The sequence below is a fragment of the Onthophagus taurus genome, chromosome 1 (assembly GCF_036711975.1).
Source record: "Onthophagus taurus isolate NC chromosome 1, IU_Otau_3.0, whole genome shotgun sequence".
NCBI classification, from domain to species: Eukaryota; Metazoa; Arthropoda; class Insecta; order Coleoptera; family Scarabaeidae; genus Onthophagus; species Onthophagus taurus.
In genome coordinates this window covers 39,626,158-39,645,178 of record NC_091966.1, presented here as the reverse complement: position 1 = coordinate 39,645,178, position 19,021 = coordinate 39,626,158, and the positions used below count along the sequence as shown (strand labels likewise).

General features: G+C 31.4%; 1 protein-coding gene across 1 annotated transcript; it reads left to right on the top strand.

Moving 5' to 3' along the window:
• The first annotated feature begins 458 nt into the window (after nt 1-458).
• LOC111417697 (restin homolog) lies at nt 459-13,008 on the top strand. Its single transcript, XM_023050057.2, has 6 exons — nt 459-973; nt 1,036-1,159; nt 6,588-6,947; nt 7,004-7,343; nt 7,398-7,568; nt 7,618-13,008. Exons 1-6 carry the CDS (start codon nt 898-900, stop codon nt 12,916-12,918), a joined length of 6,372 nt encoding a protein of 2,123 aa, XP_022905825.2. The 5' UTR covers nt 459-897; the 3' UTR covers nt 12,919-13,008.
• The last annotated feature ends 6,013 nt before the right edge of the window (nt 13,009-19,021 follow it).

Sequence of the window (19,021 nt, the reverse complement as noted above, 5' to 3'; positions counted from 1 at the left end):
TACTTAATTTGAATCATTTTATTAATTCTTTTATTAATATGTTACGATTTTACAATTCAACAAAGAAATTCGCCCACATATTTTGCATGCGCATTAAAAATTGAAGTGCTTATTGATTTCCAGGTAAACATTTTCCAGGAATTTCGCCCTGCACAAATGATGCTTTATTGATTGTTATTAATCTTAAAGGCAATAATATAACTCAGTTTGCGACTTTTAAAGAATTTAAATTATTTAATCTTAAAATAATTAAAAAATAAAATGTATTATCATTTTTAATTTTATTTAGGGAATGTTGGAGTTTAATTTTTTAAAGTTGGTGAATAGACATGGAACATATTTCCGTAGCGAGTAATAAATAAAAAGAGAAAGCAGATACGATTTTTTTATGTTAGACAAAGACAGAGGTACCTTTTCCATCGTCGAGGTAAAACGATAGGTCATTGGTTTTTAGTTATACAATTATGGCAACCGCTCTCACTCGCGATTACCAAGTGTTCATCAAAGATGGGTTTAAATAAAGTGCTTAAAGTTTATTGTAAAGTATTTCGAGTTGAACTAAACCAATTCCGTTAGTGTAACAACTCAGAGGGTTAAAATTCCGTGTCGCGTTAGCGTCGCTTTATTAATACAAACGGTGTTGGTTTTCGTAGCGCCATTTTTGTTGTGACCCGTTTGGGTATTTACTTCTTATTTTGTGCTTTTCAGTATTTTCTGGACGATACATTTACGAATTGTCTTTCGCGCAACTCGTTTTTACTCAACTAAATGAAATTTAAATAAACAATGTGGTTTAAAACTCTGTGAGAGTTACTAAGAAGAGATTAGAAGACTTTTAAAAAGGGGGCTATCGTTTTGTTTATGTTTCGTTACTAGGTTATAAGAACAATTTTAATCATGGATATACACAAAAAATTTCCACAACCTAAACCGGTTAAAGTCGAAGTGGATATCGATCAAGTTCCTAATCTTGGTAAATAAAATATTAAGGAAATAGAATTATAAATTATTGGTTTAAATTTTTTTTTGTTTTAGCTACAGAAAAGACTACTTTACCCCAATTAGAGGCTTGGAATAATGATATTCTATCATCATTAATGGAATGTACAAGCTCTAGAGATATTAAAACGTTTTTGAGTATATTAAAAAAATATTCAAAGTAAGTAATTTATGAAAATTAATCCAAAAATTCAATCTAAAAGCTTTTGATTTTCTTAAAAACTCGTAATAATCTGATTGATTTAAAGAAAACAGATTGATTTCAGAACTAAAAGGAATGATGTGATATGCAATAATAGACAAGATCTTCATTTTCTTGACTTTACAATAAATTATTTGCTGTATTTCTCCAACTCAACAATTTGTAAGAGCAGAGAGGTGAAAAATTCCATTACAATGATTCATTTTATGATTGGTGTTAGAATTGATACGAGGTTTTGAAGCAGAACCAAAAGAATTTCATTATCAGAGCAATTTGTTGGAACATTCCTACAAAATGAAACATTTACTGATATTGTTATTCATAACTTAGTTTTCTATTTTAGGATTGAGCCCCAAACCTATTTGACCTGGTAATTTTAAATAAATCAAATAGAACCAAATTATTTTAATGAAAACTTAATATGCCTTTTTTGAATTATACTTTGATTGATGTTTGTGATTGCATTATCTTTCATCTGCATTTATATAAATTAAGAATAACATTAAATTATCACCATGATTGGGTTAATATATAGATGCATCTTTCTGAGTGATTGCAATTTTCATAATATTTAATAAGAAAAGAAAGTACATGATTTTAATACACAATGCAAGAGATTGTGGATGTTTTCAAGATGAAATTAGGTATTTACCTTAAGAGTGGTGTTTACATTTGTTAATTGTTTTTTTGATGTGAAAAGATTAAGATGAAGTCTTGACAAAACTTAGCAGTGATCAATCTTAAGTGTAGGATTAAAATAGAGAAGCTGAATGATAAGGTTATGTTTAACTCAAGATTGAAATTAGATTCATTTCAAATTTATTGGACATTACCTAAGAAAACTTTTATGAGATGCATACTGAAATATGCGCCTTCATGTCTAAGTATAACTAGTTGATCTGGGTTTAGAAAACTATTAACACTTGGTCATTGGAGAACACTTATTTGAGGGAACAGGTTGTTGAATTGTTTTGTAGTGATAAAACCAAGAAAAAGTCGAAAAAGAAGTGTTTGTTATTAATACCAGCACAACATAGCTTTGTGCTGGTCTTTGTGCTTATATTATTATACTTATAAGCTCTTCATTTGGTAATAATAACTGTATTAAACAAAACCCTTACTTGTTGAGTTGGTTTAAGTTATAAGTAATGGGAAAAAATGATAACCATTGACATGGTTGTCTCATAACCAGTTCCCAGACAGTTTAGGAAATGTGCGCTCCTCCACAAGAACGTACCATTTGCCGCTTTTGATCACTCTATTATAAATACGTTTCAAAATTGAATTTCGAAAAGCGTACCTTAGGGAAGAATACGAATAATATAAAAATACGAAATGTATTCTTCATTTATTAAATTTATAATTGCTGTTTACACAAAGTAAAACAATCATTTCTAAATGTGTATCTGAAAAAGTCTAGTCAGCAAAGTATAGTTAAAATATGGCAGTAAAGATTCATATTTATCTTTAAGTTCATCCTTTATATTTTTATTTGATAGTTGCTGAATGATGTTCAAATCTGGATTTTTGTTATACACATCTCGAATTTTATTGTTAAATAAAATTCCAAATTCTCCAGGAATTTGTTTAAATTCTTCCAACAAAGATATATTTTATTTTCATGGTTAATTTTGAAAAATTGTCGTTATACAGGGTCGCTGATATGTATGGAAACGGTCGGTTATAAAAATGTTAAGATACAAAAGTTTTAGTGTTTTTTAAAATCTATTACAATAAAAACATATTAAGTATACAGGATCAGTCAAAAAGTTATGACGAAACAAAGTATATTCTGTATATTATTCCATATTTCAACTCATCTCAAAATTCTAAACAAAATTCATGTAGATTCAGATATCAGCTTTTAAAAATGTACGAATTTTCCTAAATAGTGACGTAACTAAAGTATTTTTGTATTTTTGACATGTGTTATGTCACTGCGTTGCTATGGAGATGAGAAACTTTCAAAGGTAACTTGATTAATGATGAACATTATCGACTAAAATATTTTTGTGTAATTTATAAGAGTGATTTTCAAAGTTCAATATCTAGAAAACGGTTAAGTTTAGGTTTATGATATGCTACATAAATTTTGTTTAGAATTTCGAGATGAACCGAAATATGGAATAATATACAGGGTGTTCCATTAAAGAAAACGTAACTTTGTTTCGTCATAACTTTTTGACTGATTCTGTATACTTAATTTTTATTGTAATAGATTTTAAAAAAAACTAAAACTTTTGTATCTTAACATTTTTCGCTAGCTATCTTATATTAGGAGATAACCGATCGTTTCCATACATATCAGCGACCCTGTATATTTAAACTGTTCATGCAAATTTGACTTTTGAATAATTTCTTTCTTAAGCATTGTATAATGCTTGCTGCATCATTCCTTATATGTAAAATGCAGTTTTTAATGCTTTCAAAATTGTTTGCGTAAAATACACAAGCTTCAATTCATGTTACTTATCGTGTGATAACTGGTGACGGAGGAAGAGGTAAATTTTCACATAGTTCTCTATATATTGACACTCGTTTGTGGACATCTGAAAAATAATCTCTGACAAACTCACACAATTGATAGAGACCAGGAACAATACACGTTACATGCAGCAAATTTTGATATATTGTCTTTAATTACTATCAATGTACAGGTGTCTCAAATTTCTGGAATATAGCCAATAACTTCGCCATTTGCGGTTTTAAAGAAAAATGTTAAAATAAAAGTTTCTTTATTAATTGTGGTGCATTTTTTGGCGATATTTGCTTGTTTACATTGTTTTTGTTTCGTTGCTATGGCAACCAACATTATTATTTTAAATGGGATGCATATGTTTTTTTGCATATTATGATAGAAGATAAATCCCTCTACGCGATGAACATATTAAATCATATGGTTGTATAAGAAAAAAATCGTGAAAAATGCGTTCTCTGAAAACATTAAATCAGCAAATTACAATCAAAGTAGGCGCCGAAGTAGCGCCGTTGACAGCTTTAAATGTCAAAAAATTGACAGTTTAAACAAATATGGCGCAATTAAGCGAACGACAAAGAATCCAAATATTAATGCCGGTGATAGAAAATGCACTCAAAGTGAAGTTTGTATACACTGTTCAATAATATTTACCCGGATACACAAATTACACAATCCACAGTATCCAAAATATTAAAAAAATTTCTTATTTCTCGATTTTTTTCTTATACGACCATATGATTTGATATGATCATGGTATAGAGGGACTTATCCTCTATCAAAGTATGCAAAAAAAACATATGCATCCCATTTAAAATGACAATGTTGGTTGCCATAGCAACGAAACAAAAAACAATGTAAACAAGCAAATATCGCCAAAAAATACGCCACAATTAATAAAGAAACTTTTATTTGAAACATTTTTCTTTAAAACTGCAAATGGCAAAGTTATTGGTTATATTTCAGACATTTGACACACCCTGTATATGCTGCTGCATCAGAAATAAATAAAAGGACTTTACCAGGATTTTCTTTTACAATAAGCCTTATACTGAAGACACTAGACACCAAAATATGACGATTTAACCTAACATCTCTTATACAAATATCGTTGGCTTTCAAGGCACAGGGTGTTGAAAGTTAAATTCTTATTTCGAAACATAAAATTTGGTAGTTATATATTTTCGAGCATGAGAAATATGAATGGCCCGTCTTGTAAACTTCATCAGTGAACAGAATCTTGTCAAGAAAATATTCATTTTCGCGTAATTTGTTTTCTAAAAAGTGGGCACAATGGATTTTCTGCAACTCTTCTTCTTCGTTTACGCTAATTTTTTTGGCCGAGCAGCAGCCCAAAGTGCTACTAAATTATTAAAATTGGTTTGAGCAAAACAACAAATCATATCTTCCTTTCACAATTAGAAAACTCATTATGTCGTTAGCATTTTCAAGTTGGTAATAACTTTATTGTTGGTAAAAATGGTTATTGCACACGGAAATTAAATCAATTGTCGAAACATGAGCGGAAAAATAAGCCAACTTTGCTTATGTTAAAAAATAAAAAATTTATCGAAAATCAATAGACTTAGATAATTTAGATAAGAGTACCTTTTTTATATAAAATTGAATGCTCTTTGTGATTTGTAGCTCTTATTGGTCGTAACTCAACAGCTAAAAAGCTTATGATTTGATTTATCAAACGAGAAGTATCTAGTATCTAATTTAACTTTCAGCTTTTCTTTTATAATTGTATAAGAGATGTTAGGCTAAATCATCATATTTTGGTGTCTAGTATCTCCGGTATTCGGATTTCCCATTCTTTCTGACTCACCCTGTATAGTTTTGGTATATTATATTTCCGTAAGGTTCTTCATCAACATAGGATTTTTCAATTTTTCTAATGGAATGTTTAACGCCAAAAACGCCTCACATAACTCCTCCGCAAACACTCTTTTTAATGGATCGCTATTTTTCGCCTGCTTGTTCGTTTTTATGTGTTGAAACACATGATCCTTTTTTCTACATACAATGGAAACGGAATTACATTCTCTTTTAAAATAGACAGCCTATCGCAATCGCAAATTATCAAATAAAATTAAATACACAAATAGAACGAAGAATAACTCGATATGTGCAATGAACAAGCAAGATAGCAAGTGCAATAAGACTGAACAAGACAAAGTAATACTAAAAAATTTGTGACATAAGGTACGACATATCCGACAGCTTCACACTTTTCGATTTACGTCTTTGAATATTGAGATTGAAGTGGGAGGCGTTTTAGTATCACTTTCCTAAACATAAAGTGTAGGAAGAACACAAAATCACTTGAGGTCTTTATTATTTAATATTGTTATGAAGTTCACTTCTCGCACTATCTTCTATGTGCTATTGACTGAATTGTATTGAAATGGTAGCAATTGGCCGCAAACAACCTCATCATACATTTTGGTTTTAATTTAAGTCGAGGTTGCTTGCGGCCGTGGCGCTGCACCCAACATTGTATTGTAATGGTAGCAATTCAGCCTCAACCACAAGCAACCTCGGCTTTAGCAGATGGCGCCACATATTTTTGCTTTAATATAAGCCGAGGCGTTGCAATATATCGCAATCGCACCTCGTCCCTCTAAGATTCTCTTACAGTCTTGTATGTTAAACCTTCGTATTAGATATACGTTTCAATAAGGTAATTTTTGATGGCTGCGTGCATTCAAACGTGTTTCTCATTATTTTGGAGATCAGCAGATTTTTTTTTAATCTTTTCATTCGTCTAGCGTTTTTTAGAACTTCACCAATTGCTTTAATGTCTCAACTATAATTGTCAATCAATTATAATGCAAATTAATTTGTTGTTATTATCAACAAAAACTATACCCAAAACAATTTTTTTAATATAAATCCTTCTTTTAGATTTCTTAAAAAAGATTCTGGAAAATGTTGGGATCGCGTCATTTTCATAAAATCGATCCAAAGACATGTTATGGCAATGGCAGATTACTTTTCAGCGCACCCGGAAAACGTAAAATACGAATTCGAATACGTTTTTTACATCACAAAAATAATCGGGTTATATTGTACCTTGGAACTAGACGCACACAGAAACGCCCTAATTAATAAATGCGATTTTGTCGTATCAGTAACAAATCGTTTGCTCAGCTTAATGTTTGTCAGCTTGCGTTTTACAAGCGGGAGAGTGTCTGATGTACTTTTAAGGATAGAATATAGTCGAACGAATAAGTTTCATTCGGCTGTAATGAAACGACTTTATCAGTGAGTTAAATTGAATTAAATCTAATTCGTTATTTAATAATTTTTTAAATTTTTAGTCACTGTTTATTAACGATGCCAGTAGAAACGTCAAGTTATCCAGGATTTTATTCCTACTACTTAAACTACCAAGATATGCAAGAATTAACCCCGAAACATTTAAGATCTGAGCAACAAAAGTATTTGTTGCAATCGTTTGGAAAGACGCAAGAAGAAGTTAAAGACGATTTGATATTAAAAAAAATTCTTGAAACTCCGTCTAGTTCTACAGTTAAAACTGTCGAACACATTGTTTTTCCAAGAAAGAGAACCACAAGAGCATACTTTAAGTATTTGAGAAGCACACAAAGCTGTCATGTTCCTTCTGATAGAAACATCACTGATATGATGCAATCTGTTGTAAGATAACAACTAAATTAGCCCTTAAAAATAAAAATTTTAAATTTTTTATAGGGTATTAGTACAGAAAACGATTCGTGTAAATCGTTATCCTACCCCAATACATTCGATTTTTCGGAAAACTTCGTTTCAAGTTCGGAAGAAAGTGAGAGCGAAAGCGAGCACGAAAATATCATCTGCGAAATCGATATCGATAGTGATTGCGAAATCACTTACGTTAAAAAAGTAATTAGTCCCAAAACAATAAAGTAATAAATTAAAAATTAATTTTTAGCAACCACCAAAACGGAAGGAACGCCACAAGAGAAGAAAACGTCACGAAGATCTAAAACGCCCAACATTCACCACAAACGAAGTAATAGTCTTAGATAGCGACGAAGATGAAGTCGTCGCCGTTTCGGTCCCCAACAGCGAAAGCATCTTCGGAAACGACAAATCCGATTCAGATCCCCAATCATTATTCAAACAAATCGAATACGCAGCTTTAAGGGGCGATTTTAGTTCGTTAGAGTTCCACCACGGATTAATAACACCCCCCAGGGAACAACGATGCGGCTTATTTGATGACGCATCAATACGAGAAGACGAAGATTGCGAACGAGGAATTTTCGAAAGCTACAATAACGATAAAGAAACATTTAATTCGGATGAAATTGACAGGGTAAGTATCGAAAGAGAAATTCGAGTTGGTGAAGATGAAATTGAAAATACGATTGAGAATACAATTGAGAAAGAAATTTCGGGGGTGGTGGAGGATGAAGGAAATGATTTACAAGGGGAAAGTGAAGAAGTGTGTGGGAGTTTGAATGAAAATGATAAAATTGTAAATGAAACGAATCAAATTACTACAAATGAAATTGAAGAAAATCAAGAGCAAGAAGTTGTAAATAAAGATATTGAAGAGAATCTTGATTGTGAAGATGAAGAGATTGGGGAAAGAGAGGTTGAAAATGTTGAGGAAAATCGAGAAATTGTTCCTGAATTAATTGTAAATGAGGAGGATGAAGAATTGGAGAAATCAAATCAAATTGATGAAGATAATGTTTCGATTGAATTGAGTCAAGATCAAAATAAAGAGAGTGAAAGTGAAGAATCTGAATGTGGTACAGATATGGATAAAAGTTCGATTCATTCAATTCAATCAATTCAATCAGTTCAATCAGTTGTAGAGGATGATAAAATTGATGATGTAATCCATGCAGAATCTGAAAATATAATTAAAATCAATGAATCTGATTTTGAGAAATTTATCCAAACAGAAATGGAAGTTGCAAAAATAATGAGTCCATCAGAAATAGAAAAAATCTCTGTAAGTGGATTATCTATGGAGTCATCATCAATAACTTCTGATGCAATAAGTGAATTAAGTGTAAGTATGGACGAGATTGAAGAAACAAGTACAAGAGTGGAACCAATGGTTATTTCTGGTGATTCAGATTTAAATAACGAGGTTGATAATGATAAACACCAAGAGAAAAGCGAAAATAAAAGTCCACCAAGAGTTTTATACAAATCAACATGCGAGGAATTTAATCAATTTGACCCAAAAATTAATCAATCGAATATGGACTTCCCTGAAAATGAATTCGAAACGTTCCTTTCAGGTCCTGTTGAGAGTAATCGTTTAAACGACCAGTATTATGGCGAAAATGATCTTCCATCAGGCGATTTATTCGCGTTAGTTAACAATGGTTTTATCCCTTTAATGGATGTCCCCCCAAAATTACCTCCACCCATAATAAAAAGTAGTCTAAAAAAACCGGATAAAGATCTCGCAACAATTCCACCCAAAAAAGTGGTCTTCTCAGACGAAATTTCACAAGAACTCGTTTTCGATCGATTAGTTGAAATTTTGGAGAAGCGACCCGAAAGTCCGACTCCATCGCCGGTTTTTGAAAAGTGGCAAAAACGGTATACGGGCGAATTTAAAAAGGTGCTTAAAGATATTAATAAAGCGGTCGATATTTCCGGCGGGTTTCCACAATTTTCCGAACCTAGCAAATCGTACGTTTTAAAACAAGGGGTGAAGTGTTACGTGAACCGGACAGCTGACGAAAAAGTGTTTTGGGATGCCGCGGTCCAACTCGAACTTTTAACATCCGCCGAATTGCGAAAATATAACGTTTGGGTGCCGTTAGAACACAATACGCGAACTACGTGTTTGTTGAAAAAGTACAGTTTTAAGAAGAAAGAGGATAACAACGAACAACAATCAGGTAGGGTTGACGATGATTTTCCTTTTGATGATGTTGAAGATCCTGATAATCCCGATTATTTCCTTGATCCTGTTGTTGATGTTCCTGATACTTCTAATTGTAATGTGTTAGATGTTGAACGATTAGAGGAGGATTTAAATGACGAAAATGATGAGGAGATTAGAAAACCTTCGATTGAAATAATTAAGATGATTGAGGAATTTTGTAATGAATCATCATCACTTAGTTGTAATAAAAATTTGAAAGAAATTGAAAGTGAGGTTGTTAATGTTAATATTGATGAGTGTGAAACTCAATTAGGTGCGATTGAGGAAGAAGAATGTGCAGAGTTAAAGACTCAAGAGGATGAAATTCAAATTGAACCGGAAAATGAAGAGTGCGAATCGACGAAGGTTATTTTTGAAACGATTCATGAAATTGCTATTTCTTTAGGATCCAACCAAACCGATAGGAATGAAAAATTAAAGGCGTTGACTAAGCTTTTAACTACAATTATTTCAAAAGAAGATCCTTCTGAGTCAAATGTTGAATTAAAAGAATCTTCTGAGGAAATTAATTCTTTACCACAAGCGATTGCGATTCAAACCGACTCTAATTTAGAAACATCCGAAAATCATATCGAAACTAAATCCGACGCGATTCAAACTGAAACGAGTCCAATAAACGAGGAAGATTCATCGTCGAAAATAGCGGATGTGGTCGGTGATAAATTAATCTTGGATATGAGTAAGTTTAATAATACGGAGTTTGATGTGCAAGCAATTAAAGATGCGATTAACACACAAAATGGGAAATTTAATGAGGAAGCTGTTGTTAAAGTTTTAGTTGAGATTTCCTCAAATAAAGATCAAATTAGTGCTGAGCCACTACAAGAAAGTTTAATCGATTGTTTATCGGGAAATAACGAAGAAATTAATGATGAGGTTGAGAAAGAAACGAATTTGTGCGAGGAAAATGTAAAAGAAGATATTAAGAAAGATAAAAAATCGAAAAAAATAAAAGATAAATCAAAAAGTTGCATGAAAACACTTTTTGGCGATTCCGACGATGAAAATTCTGAAATAATATTTGCAAGCAAACGAAAACAACTTAATGTTAATGCCGAACTTAACGTCAATACCGAACTTAATATAACAGAAAACGAGACGAATTATATCGATTATAGTAAATTACAAGAATCAAATAAATTAATTGAGAATAACACACAACCAATTTTAAAAGAAAAATTAAAACACCAAAAACACAAAAGCAAGCACATAAATAAGTTATTAAAATCGGAAAAAAGTAGTCATAAACACGTAAGAAAATTAGAATCTTTAGCTACTTTATCAAGAAACACATTAAAATCACATAAAAATCGTAGAAAATCCACCGAAAAAGCCCTCGATTTAATTTCCCCATACGTTTTTAGCGAAAACAACGAAAAATGTTTCGGGGAAATAAATTACACCGGAAACACAATCGCCGAATTTAAACAAGAAGTTAAACGGCGCAAATCAATCGAGCAACAAAAAGAAATGTTATTACCCCAAATAATTTCGAAAGAAATTTACGACACCGATACTGAAACGGCCGATGAAAGCGTGATTTCGGTCGCGACGTGCATTTCGGTGAAAAAGCAACAATGTCTTTACCAGGTTTATAACAAAAATCGAAATAAATCGACGCCCCTCGAAGATGGAACTCAACGATCAAAACGAAAATCGAGTCAAAACAAAAAAAGACGAAAAGCGAATGAAGATCCTTTGTATCGCGCCCAATGTGCTAATATACAAAACAATAAAATATGCCCGTATGGAACTCGCCAACATTGGGATTTAAGGGAGTACACTTTAAATGAAGTGATTGATATCGGAAGAAAAGGAGTTTTAGAACCTTTAGAAATAACTAACGAATTGCCGTTAATTAATAAAGAAAACGAAGAAATAATTAACGAAAAGAAAAATTTAGAGAATACAAATGACGATAAATTTAACTCTAATCAAAATGAGATTGCTTACGACGATGATAGCAGCCGGGATTTAGTTATATGTAGCGATGAAAGTTGTAATTCAATCGATAGGGCGAGTGTTTTTAATTTAAACAACGTCACCAACGATGAAACTAACATCTCCCCATTAATTTTTAACCCAAATTTTTACTTAAATAAAAACACCGTTGAAAAAACAACTCAAGATCACGAAACGGCCGATAAAAAGGAATCTTCCTCAAAAGATTTAATCGAGCGAACACAAACCCCCGAAAATAATTCGTTCGAAGAAACAAACGAATTCGATAATTTAAAACGCAAATGGGATTACGAAGACGACGACATAATTTATTGGACTTTAGTTAAAGATAAATACATGTTACCGCCTAAAAAACGATGTAGAGTATCATCGATGAGTAATCAAATCGCCGATACCAACATTCAAACGAATCAACAAGACGATAAACCTCAGCAAAATTATTTAACATCGAAATTGTTTAATGATTCGTTACGAACCCAACAAGGATTAAATTTGAATTCGTTACAAAACAATTTTTTTTACCCCGATATAACTAATTACCAAATAAATCAACAAGAACTTCCAAGTTATAACCAAATTTTCGGGGGGCAACAACCGTCGACGTCGTTAAACACAAAAACGATGGAGGATCCGATACAAATCATGGATGATGGTTCTTACAAAGTAAGTTTAACCGAAGAAAAAGTGTTAAGAGGTGAAGTAAATTCGATGTTGCGTAGCGAAAAAAACGCCCAATACATAATGGCGGTTTTAACGGGAAATAAAGATAACGTTGCTTGCCCCTTCGATTTTGAAGCGGCCGAAGATATGAAAGTTGCCGATTTCGAGACTGTTTGTAATTACGTTTTATCGGTAATCACCCAAGAATTTTTTCAAAATTGTTATAATAAATCTAATGAAGTGAATCAACCGAAAAAGAACAACAATTTATCGGAGGATGGGTCTTATACGGCTGTTAAAGGTTTAAATTGCGCTTCAGCTTTGATTTATCGCCGATTGTTAGTGAAATGTTTGAGGAGATTACGCCCGGTTTTTAAAACACCCGCTGAAAGAAAGCAAATGCCGATTCAATTTCAACAACAATCGAGGGAATCTCCTCTAATATCGACAGAATTAAGACCTCTACCAATGGAACCACCCCCACCTTACACACCATCACCTCTACCACCACCCCCACAAAACATTGTAGTAAAATTTATTAACCCATTTGTAAACCCCGCCCAATCCTCTTCATCTTATTCGGTACCCGAAATACATGTTAAATTAGAAACGAGTAATGTTGAAGAACAAACGATGATGGGAGGTGGAGGAACAAGACGTACTAATTGCGCTACGTTTAGGATTACGTAGTTATTACTTCCGTCACTCCTTCTATTAGGATATATCAGTATTTTTCGTTTAATAATTCAGTTTCCATTAAAAGGCTGTGACAATAACTTAGGGATTCGATCGTATTTAATTATTATTATTTTATTATTTATTATCGCTTTTATTATTTTTCATTCCTAATTAATCTAATTAATTAATTGATAATGTTTTACATTTAAAAGTAATTTAAACAGTTAAGTCACGTTATTATTATTATTATTTTTTTTTAAATCAAAGTCAAAGTTTTTAATTCGCGCATCAAATAAATCTTCGAAAAACAACAAAGAAGACAGACAGCGAAGACAAATTACAACGCAGGTAAACCGACAACCGCCACAAATCAAGGGAACTGTTTATAAAAACAAGAAGACTGACAGCTTCATTTCCAACTGAGAAGAAACTATAACCTTGTCCAAAATGTTTGATCAATGTCATGCATGCTAATTAATTAATGTCTCAGTATTTTTGATGTTCACTTTGAATACAAGCAAAAAAAGATAATTACAATCGGTAATTAGATTTGTCCTAATATAAATAAATAGTAATTATTTGCAAAAAAATAATTATAATAATTGAGACTTGCACATCGAAAGCTGCAGGTGCGTCTACCAGCTGCTGTAAGTTTTCAAAACTATTTTTAATTTATGTTTTATGTTTAAATTGTTGTTTCTTACTTTTCTTTCTTTTAGTTGATAAGTTAGTTAGGTGCCTTGTTGATGTTTTATGTCTTTTTTTAACTTTAGCGTTTTCTTGCTATTTTTTTAAGGTGTCCTTTGGAGAACCTCTACCGAGCAACATTTAAATCAACGCCCAATCAACGGTTAGTAAAATTCTTTTAATAACACAAATTCTTACTGTTTATAAAGAAAATTAGAAAAATTAAATAAAAGTACGATAATAATGTACATATCACAAGTTAAAACACCGAATACTACGGAATACAGGTGTCTTTAAAAAACCTGTATAACGTTTTATTACAGATTTTTGAAGCGAAAATAAGTTGATTTAATTCAAAATTTATATAGAAAATTTAATATTGATAATAATAAGAAAGGGACCAACTTTGGAATTGATAAATTTCCTAATTTCTCGTTAAAATGTGATGTTTTTTTATCACATCGCCGCTAAGAACATCTCGTCGCAATTCGAAGAGAGTAAATATAAAGTAGTTAGAACTTGCTTGCCAGTAGGTGGAAAATATGTGATGTTAATTATAGATGTTAGTGATTGAAATCTGGCAAAAAAGCTAAAAAATTTAAAGAAAAATCTCTTATCTAAAGTTTTCTTTTTTTTAGTATAGGACAAGAAAAAATAAATTAACAAAGTTCTTTAATGACGAAGACTGTATTGAGGGTTTAAGGAATTTTTTAAAGTCACTGATGATTCAATTCGATGGAAATTGTTTATAGATTCATTAAAATATATTCTTATGTTGTTTCAATCCGTTTTCCATTCAGTTCAGGAATCTTATGAAAGTCTCAAAAAACTACAGGAAAAATAATTTGTTTGATAATACAATTTGAGTTTGTAGAGTTTTATGAAATTGAGATGTAAAATGAGAATACAATTCGTTGTTGCTCCGACTTTTATTTCGGTTTGAAAATGTATTAAAGCATGATGATTAAAGATGATCCTCGAACTGAAGAATATTTGATTATAATAAGATAAATCATATAGAAAGTTATTATAGGAAATAAAGAAAACGAATTTATTTTGTAAATATCTATCAAAAAAATAGTTCAAATTTGGTGTGCTCTTAACGAATCTTAATGTCTTGCTAGGTGAAAAGTAATTCAGATCGTTTAGGGAAATAAACTGCGTCCCAAAAATCGAGAATCTGATACTATTTTATTATAAAATCATTACACCATTCCCTTCTTTAACTATTTATTTCTAAATCATTACAAACGACGTTTCGGGACTATTCCCATCATCACGTTTAATAATTTTTCTCATCTAAAGAAACAACAATTCAATGATTTACGTAACTACAATTATTTTACAATAAAAAACATTTATATTGTGGTTTAGGTGTAAACCACAATATGTAGAATATGATTCTTACCAAAAACTTTTTTCACTTTTATCATTGATCGTCTTCTTCACGTCTTTTTGAAAATTTCTCAACAAGGTCAAATTTCATCTCCCTCACTCTATTAAATAACTAATTTATTTAAAATATCTGCATAATGCGTATTCGTCCTACGTCAGTTTTAAAGTTAACTGCGTCATTAATGTTTTTTTTTTGTTATGAAAATTGATTCTAAGTTTTTTCTTATTAGTGTGTTTTTATTTGTTGTTAATATTTTGGGATTTTCAAAATCAAATTTGTGAGTTAAAGTTACCGAATTTTGGCATAAAACCGTTTTGTTTTGCGTTTTTATTTGTTTAGTATCGTATTTATGTTGTATACGTTTTTTGAGATGTTGTTTAGATTCCCCTATGTAAATTTTATTGCAGTCAGTGCAGTTTAATTGATATACGGTATCTACTCTATCTAATGTCTTGATTTTATCCTTCATATTTGTTATTAATGTGCCAATTTTGTTGTTATTATATTTAGAAAATTTTATTTCTGATATTTCATACCTCTTAAAAACATTCGTTACCTTATTTGTTAATGTTGGTATAAATTTAATTTTACAAAATTCTTTATTATTATGAGTGCTTTTATTGTTAATATTTCCCTGAGTACTAAGATCGCTTTCTGGAACATTTTGTCCTGTATTAGTTTGTCTAGGTATGAATTGTGTAATTAGGGATTGTCTAATAGTTGGTTTATTCTTTTTATTCATATCTCCTTTTGCATTTTCTGTATTTGTATACTTTGCCCTTTGTTGATCATCTTGTGGGGTTATATTATTTGTTTTGACTTTCAATTCATCTATGTTATTTAGTATTGTAAACCATGAGTTATTAATTAAGTGTTTGGGATAAAAATTATTTAACAGAATATCATATATTTTTTGTTTTATTTCTTTCAAAAATGGTTTTTCTGTCAATTTTATTGCTCTATACATATATATAATTGTTCATCGTGTTTATAATTTGTGATTTTAGGTGATTACTGTGGTAATTCAATAATCTATCACTACTTATATCTTTTTTATACCATTTCGTCTTTAGTATGTTATTGTTCTTATCGATGATTATTGACATATCCAACTCGACCCTATTGGTAATCCAAAGATATGTCTATAATATATTGCATTATATATGAAATAATTATTAATGGTGCATAATTTTATGCCCTCAATAAATACTTTTTTATTTTTAATTAGGGTGTGCTCTTCAATATGTTGCCAATCTTGTTCCAATAATTCGATCGTTTTATGTAATGGTATATTAGTAAACAACGATTGTACGTCAAAACTCACTACATCAATATCATTCAAATCTTCTATATTTAATGACTTTATTTTCTCCTTTAATTCCGCAGCGCTTTTGACGTCATATTCAGTTAAGAAATGTAATGATTTATTCAAGAACTTTGCTAATTAATTGGTAGGTCCATTGATATTATTTATTATAGGTCTCAAAGGTTTATCATCTTTATGTACTTTGAGCAGACCATGTATCCTATATATATAGAATCTGATACGTTTAACAGCAGGGCAGTGGCATAAAACCTGCTCAACCGTCTCCTTGTCCTCCGTACATAGTCAGCATTTAACATCGTCGGCTAGACCCAACAAGTTGAGGTGTACCTTTAATCGGCAGTGCCCAGTAACCCCTTTAGAATTTTAATGCTGCTACGAGCAAGTCCTCAAATATTCTCGGGTTTGACAGTGACTCTCTTCAGTCCATAGTCCAATCTTAGGTTTGACCATCATAAATATACCAACTGCTGGCTCTGGCCCCACAAAGGCTTTAGCGCTGTCCTCTCGTTTGCCGCTTCATTACCAGCAACCCCAGAGTGACCTGGGACCCAGATCAGAGTAACTCTGTTATCACAACTTAGTTTGTTTAGAGTTCTTTTACAGTCATTAGCCAGAACCGACACCGTTTTAACGGCCTGCAGCGGCTAACCTGGTCTTCACCCCTCTCTCAAAAAGGATTTTAGCACCCATATCAATAGCAAATATGTACTTCCTACACCTACACCTATACAGTACCTACAGTACGTAGCTAGGCTGTAATCTTGCTTAATCAATGATTTACTCAGAGCTAATTCTGTAGAAATTGATTTTGATTTCAGAGATCCTGATGGGATGTAGAAGTTTGCTCAAAAAACTTAGAAGTGGAAGTTTGTAGGTATTTGCAAATTGTGGAGGATTATGTTCTTTGCTACTTTAAAAGTGAGAGATTAACTATTATTTAACTTTAACTGATTACATGAAAGTTTTGGGTTTGGATGACTCTTTTTCTGAATTGGAATCTATAATATTAGTCAATTTGGATTAATTTCTATTTCTTTGGAAGAAACTACGGTTTATTGGTATTGATTTTTTTATTACATCTCGATTTTGGCATTCGCATTTGTTAACGTTTATTATTTGCAATAAGGATCTCTATTTAATATAGTAATGTTGTCTATTTAGGTTCGATGTCTCAATTTCTTTACAGTAACCTCGGTTCAAGAAGAATTGATGTTTCATGTTAAATCATAAAATTTAATAAAATGTTTCTCTATAATGTCAAAATACAATTTACATTAGTTGTAAATTTAAAATCCTATGGTATATACCTATATAGTAAGAAGATACAGTAAAAAAATATATATATGGGTTGATATAGGTTTAAAGGTATAACCACATAAGTACAAAATAAGTAAGTTGTTAAAATATGATAGTTTAACATTAGCAGAACTTTTAAAGATAAATTCAGCAAAAAAAAGAGCTTTGGAAATAAGTGTATAAACTCCTTTGAAGTTAACACCATAAAATAGTGTTTTACAAAATTCTAAAGTATCTATATGTTTATTTCAACATATTTTATAATTTCTGAACAAAACTTAATCCTTTCTACATAAAACGTTTGTGGGTTGAATGACTTATATTAATAGATATGGAACTTAAGTTATTTTCGCCTCAGGATCGTTGTACATGTTTTTTAAAGACACCTATAAATGCATTTTTCGTAATAAAACTTGTAACATTGCAAAATTCCTATTTTTATGTGAAAATTTGGTTATTCACCATAATTTTGCAAATAAATTTATGACTTAATTTATGACAGATATTTTCTGTAAGATTTTATTCTCAGTTTGAAGAGAGTTAAAAGTTAGGGCTTATATTGGTTAATTGAAAAAGAAAATAGAACAAGATGTGTCTATTTTGTGTCTCTCAATTAATAAGAAAAACAGCGTATAATCGAGAAATCCCCATAGTCTCGATTGGGCTAAATAAGTATATGACAGCATCAATCCACAAAGCAAGTTATGAATAACAAATATTCTATTCATTCACTCTGCCGTATAAATCTGGTTGAATTTGATTTTGATTCATGCAAAAATTATATTTCGTTCAAAATTTTGGTTCTCTTCCAAATGCTCAAAGCCACTCAGCGAACAAATGGTGTTATCTATGGTCATCAACTTGGAGTTCCTGAATTAGTTGGGTCTTGGAAAGGTGCAAACCCAAGTTTCGACACAAAATTCGCCAAGCTGAAGTTTATATATATTCCTTTGGCGTACTGGTATCAGCTGATCGTTTCTGATTAGAATTTGGCCATCAAACGTTGGAGAGTCGACTTTGATGGTCAAACATGGTCTCCACAAACTGTCAATATCGGCCCGCTCTTATTGGAAAACTCTTTATATCCAGAGCAAGCACTAAAATAGTGGAACAGAAAATGCGTTTAAATAATAATTGAGTAGCAAGATATGGAATACAAGGCCAGGAAGCTTATAGAATGGGGCATACAAAAAACGGCCTGTATGTGTGTGGGAGGACAGGACAACATGTACAAATATTTGGGAGCATGAATAACCAGCGACGGAACACTAAGAGTGCACCATAAAAGATATACACATACAAGGCAGAAGAGCCTTGTATGTGTAGAATTAGCTATGACGAATAGAATTAGCTATGACGAATAGCGTATCGAACAAGAATAAGCATCAAATCTATAACACGGTATTAAA

What these genes read in the sequence shown, in the direction of transcription:
- LOC111417697 (XM_023050057.2), top strand. Translation starts at nt 898, where the DNA reads ATGGATATACACAAAAAATTTCCACAACCTAAACCGGTTAAAGTCGAA. An exon ending in CGATCAAGTTCCTAATCTTG is followed by an intron (nt 974 to 1,035) that starts GTAAATAAAATA and finishes TTTTTGTTTTAG; the next exon opens with CTACAGAAAAGACTACTTTA. An exon ending in ATATTAAAAAAATATTCAAA is followed by an intron (nt 1,160 to 6,587) that starts GTAAGTAATTTA and finishes TCCTTCTTTTAG; the next exon opens with ATTTCTTAAAAAAGATTCTG.